Source organism: Rhagoletis zephyria, unplaced genomic scaffold, assembly GCF_001687245.7.
Source record: "Rhagoletis zephyria isolate East Lansing unplaced genomic scaffold, Rhagoletis_zephyria_1.1 Rzeph_scaffold_05942, whole genome shotgun sequence".
Taxonomy (NCBI): domain Eukaryota; kingdom Metazoa; phylum Arthropoda; class Insecta; order Diptera; family Tephritidae; genus Rhagoletis; species Rhagoletis zephyria.
Window position 1 is genome coordinate 34,619 of NW_016163025.1, and position 4,203 is coordinate 38,821.

The 4,203-nt window shown below is 35.7% G+C and overlaps 1 protein-coding gene across 2 annotated transcripts in view; it reads right to left on the bottom strand.

Moving 5' to 3' along the window:
- LOC108372637 (uncharacterized) overlaps nucleotides 1-3,783 on the bottom strand; it is a 28,110-nt gene extending 24,327 nt beyond the window's left edge. Inside the window, exons 1-2 of one of the 2 annotated variants that reach the window (XR_001848874.1) lie at nucleotides 3,524-3,783; nucleotides 2,690-2,839 (exon numbers count right to left, since the gene is read on the bottom strand). Coding sequence is in view for 1 of the 2 variants with exons in the window: in XM_017628367.1 (XP_017483856.1) it covers nucleotides 3,524-3,559 (36 nt within the window). In the remaining variant the exon portion in view is untranslated. Of the gene's footprint in view, nucleotides 1-2,689; nucleotides 2,840-3,523 lie in introns of those variants that run through there. The other variant, XM_017628367.1, reaches the window with a different exon arrangement.
- Between the last annotated feature and the right edge of the window lie 420 nt (nucleotides 3,784-4,203).

A 4,203-nucleotide genomic window follows, 5' to 3' on the forward strand; every position in this document is an offset into this window, starting at 1 on the left:
ACGTTTTACAATTTCATACAGTTCTCTTTACAATGTATTTCATTAAACTACTAAACGGCTGCATCGACTTGATTCATATTTGGCAACACCTTGAAAATAAATATTCTGACCTAAAATTTACTCGGTATGTAGCTCGGGATACCCTAAAATTCTTATACAGACTAAAACGTAAAAAACCAATATATCTCTAAAACCAATTACGCTAGGGAACTGAAACTTGGCACTGACGCATATATTGCAAATGCATTGGGAAAAGGGGCGTGGCTCCTTCCTTCCATACAAACTGAACTTCGCATATAGCTTATCTCTGGAACTGCTTACGCTATCGTCCTGAAATTCTACACAGCTACATACATATGTTATCAATACCGTAGTTATGGCGAAAAGTGGTAATTATTGGAAAGGCTGGATCGATATACATTTACGTAAACGCGCAAGTATCATTCGATTGGGAACTATTTTCTCCTAGATTTCTAATCCCATTGAACTATTGTAACTTCGTCTTTAATTTTCAGTACGGTAAAATTTATGTGAAAACTTCGAAGAATTTTTTTAAATTTTTCACAAAGAATGGAGCTTTGCTTTTACGAGTTTCGCTATAAACTGTCCTATCTACATACCTATTTGCATAAAATGATAGCCGTTTTCGTTGTTCGGAATAAACTCAAAAAACACTGAATAGAGTTTGTCGGAGGTTATCTTACATACATATATGGTCCAATTACATGCTACTAGAAAACTCGCTAGGTGGTGCTGGAGTAGAGTTATTTATAAAAATCGTATTTATTAACCGATTTCGTTCAAATTTTAAATGTGAGCTATGTACCTGTATGATGGAAAATTCTTTTGATAAAAATTTACCCGATTAGTGCCGCTGGAGTTAAGGTTGAAATTCATAACACGTATTCATTTTATGGTAAGCAATGGTTTTGCAGAAAATAAACCCAATGGATGGCGCTGCAGCCGAACTGTATAGAAACCCCGTGTGGTTGGTCTGCTTTGGTCCCATGTTTAAGTTATACGAATTTAGTTTTCAGATGTCTAAATGAAGGATGGGGTTAAGTTTTTCTGACGCCCCCATGCACGATCATGCGGTCTTGCATCTACCCAGAAATCAGTTCATAAATTTTACCACGAATGGTTAAAGTGGTAAATTAACAAGGAAAGATCACCGTAGGTATATCAATTGCTGCATTTGAAAGATACTTAAGAGATCGCTCGACTCATTTAGCAATGTACCGGTTAACTTTTCATCCTGTGGGACAGGGAGGATTCTTGGCCCTCCTATAACAGAAAACNCCACGAATGGTTAAAGTGGTAAATTAACAAGGAAAGATCACCGTAGGTATATCAATTGCTGCATTTGAAAGATACTTAAGAGATCGCTCGACTCATTTAGCAATGTACCGGTTAACTTTTCATCCTGTGGGACAGGGAGGATTCTTGGCCCTCCTATAACAGAAAACGCACTTCTGTGCTCTTGAGTTTCCCTATAAGAACTTTTATTGGCATACGCATCGCACCAAAGTTGTAGTTGCAAGATCATACAAAAAGATTACGCATGCTTGGCAGAGATGTCACAGGTGGAAATAAGACCATCAGTAAAGCTCATGACACCAAAAGGGATTGGTATTCCATATGGTATCACAGCGTTGCTATTATTGGCCTATGTGTGAGGAGGATACTGCGCCTTAGTGGTTTCAACTTAAATAAAAAAATTTGACTTTACAGACTAATTTTGTTTTTAAACGCTCTTTTGCATTGGCTAACGCAAAAGCTCTTATTAGGCGCCGCGAAGTAAGCGGGCATTGGCTAGTGTTAAATATAAATATGGAAACATAGCTTACTTTTTATTAAACTTTGAATTACTAATATTATACATATATTTTTTTAAATTACGTAAGACAATTTTTGTACATAAAAGTCTGCAGCAGTTTGTTTGAATTGATTTAGAACGGGAACATATCTTTTTGTCAAAAGCCTACGAAACGCTTTCAAATAAAACATTTGCCTATTTGAAACTTTAAGGCGCTTAAAGCAAGTGAAGCAAAGCTGCCATTTGGCCACCCTTCAAACGTTTTAGTATATTCCAAATAACTTTTGACAGTTTTCAAAGCTAAGCAAGCAAAGCAAGCCTGCATTGGGCCAGCGCCTTAACACCCAAAGATTCATTAAAAATTGATAGTGTCACAGTGCACATCAGCTGTTTTGTGTTTACATGTTGCCTACATGTACTTGGTGCTTTTAAGGAATATTAAATGGTCTGTTGATTTATTTTCAATCTTTATATACTTAAAATCAAATTTGAGAAACCAGAACTCAATGTCCAAGAGTTTGCATTTAAGTGACAAAAACAAAAACAACGAGAATCAGCTGTTTCTCAAATTTTAGGCACGAAATGTGGTTTTTTGCGTTCCCGTACTTCTGGATTATGTTCCATTTTTGAGAGCAAACTTTTCGCTTATTCTCTAATTACCGGCTCCGGTCCGGATTGGGAAAGAACCTACTACGTTTATGCGACGGAATTCACGAATGCTTCATTTCATCAATTCAAAAGTGGTCCCGTTTATGCATAGTTCGCGAATTCATGAAATAAAGAGCTTTGAAAAAGTGGCAACCCACTAGCGAAAAACTAAACAGTTGGGTTGTGGCTTTTCTGGCCTCCTTTTGAACTTGAAAAACCTCTTGGTACCAAGAAATTAACCATTATATATTTAAATTGGTTTTAACATATTTTCATTTTAATCTACATGAATTTATTTTATATTTGAACAATTCCACGTAACGTTTCCTGTTTATGATACTCATGTTTTTTATGGCGTGCTTACATCGGGCAATGCTGCCAAGACAATAAAGAAATACGTATTAGTAGTGATAGACAGTGTTGCCAGGACTTCAAAAATAAAAAAGCTACATCCCTGCAAAAATCGCGACTACTCCATGCTTGCGTGTAAAGAGTACTCCCTAAGGACCAAAGAGTACTCCAAAATTAACCACAATTCATATAAAAAATATGGTCCAATTAACATNATAAAAGCTAAATGGCCCAAAATAAAAGGTTAAAAAAGGCCAGCCTTTTCAACATTTCATGTACTACGTTTATACGCACGTATTATTTGCAAATAACAATTTGCAAAATGGTAAACTTTCCCGTATAAACGCCGACTTAATTTTTTATATGCAAATAACTAAATCACGCAAATAAGTATTGATTAGTGGTACTATTTGCAAATAAGCGCAAGACGCCGCCATTCTTAGGTTTATTTTCTTTTTCGATGGTCATCTTATTGTCTTTTTATAATCAAGACGTTGTCATTTTTAACTTTATTTTCTTTTTCGATCAGGCGATATTAAAAAAAAGTTTTCACCGTCGAATTAACAATGAGTTAGGTATTTGCAAATTATTTTTATTTGCAAATAGCTTACGTATAAACGTAGTAACTAACTCTTATGTACAAAGAGGTGGTACAAATGCACCACCGAGCAACAAAAATGTAAATATCTCGACAATCAAAGTACTTACGATCATGAAATTTCTTGAGTTGTTTAATAAAACCATTTTAATAATGAAGGGGACACTTTTTTTAGGGTCCGAAAACCCATAGTCCTTAAAGACAAAGTAGTGGTATATTTGTACCACCAAACATCTTCATACATTACAATACGATTACAATCGTGAATGTTTCAATTAGAGCGCGCATAGTGAAGAGCAAACCGTATATATTACACGCAAATGAAGCAGACTAAACGGCGAAGTCGATTTCTATTTGGCAAACTGTTTCACTCGACAGGGGTGCTTCAAAGCATATTTTTGAGGCAACTTTTGCGTTCAACTCACGCAGGGTTGGACGAAAAAAAATTTAGTTGCTAAAAATATCAAAATATAAAAAAATATCAAAATATTCGCCATAAAAAGGCGTTTGCATTGTTCAACTTTGCATTCTACTTTTAGTTGAATGGCCTTTCAACTAATCGCTTTTAACAAAGTTGGTCGCCGCCAACATTCAGCCATTCAACTTTTTTTTCGTGCAACCCTGCGGGAGTTGAACGCAAAATCGCCACATGCGAACACCTTTTAAATTTCGACGGACGGAGCAATGACGCTGGGTGATATTCGCAAGTAAAACTGAACCGGAACAATAATTTAGTGCTACTGCAAATATTGTGGAAGATTGTCCTTAAAAAATGCTAGTTTTAAAGTAA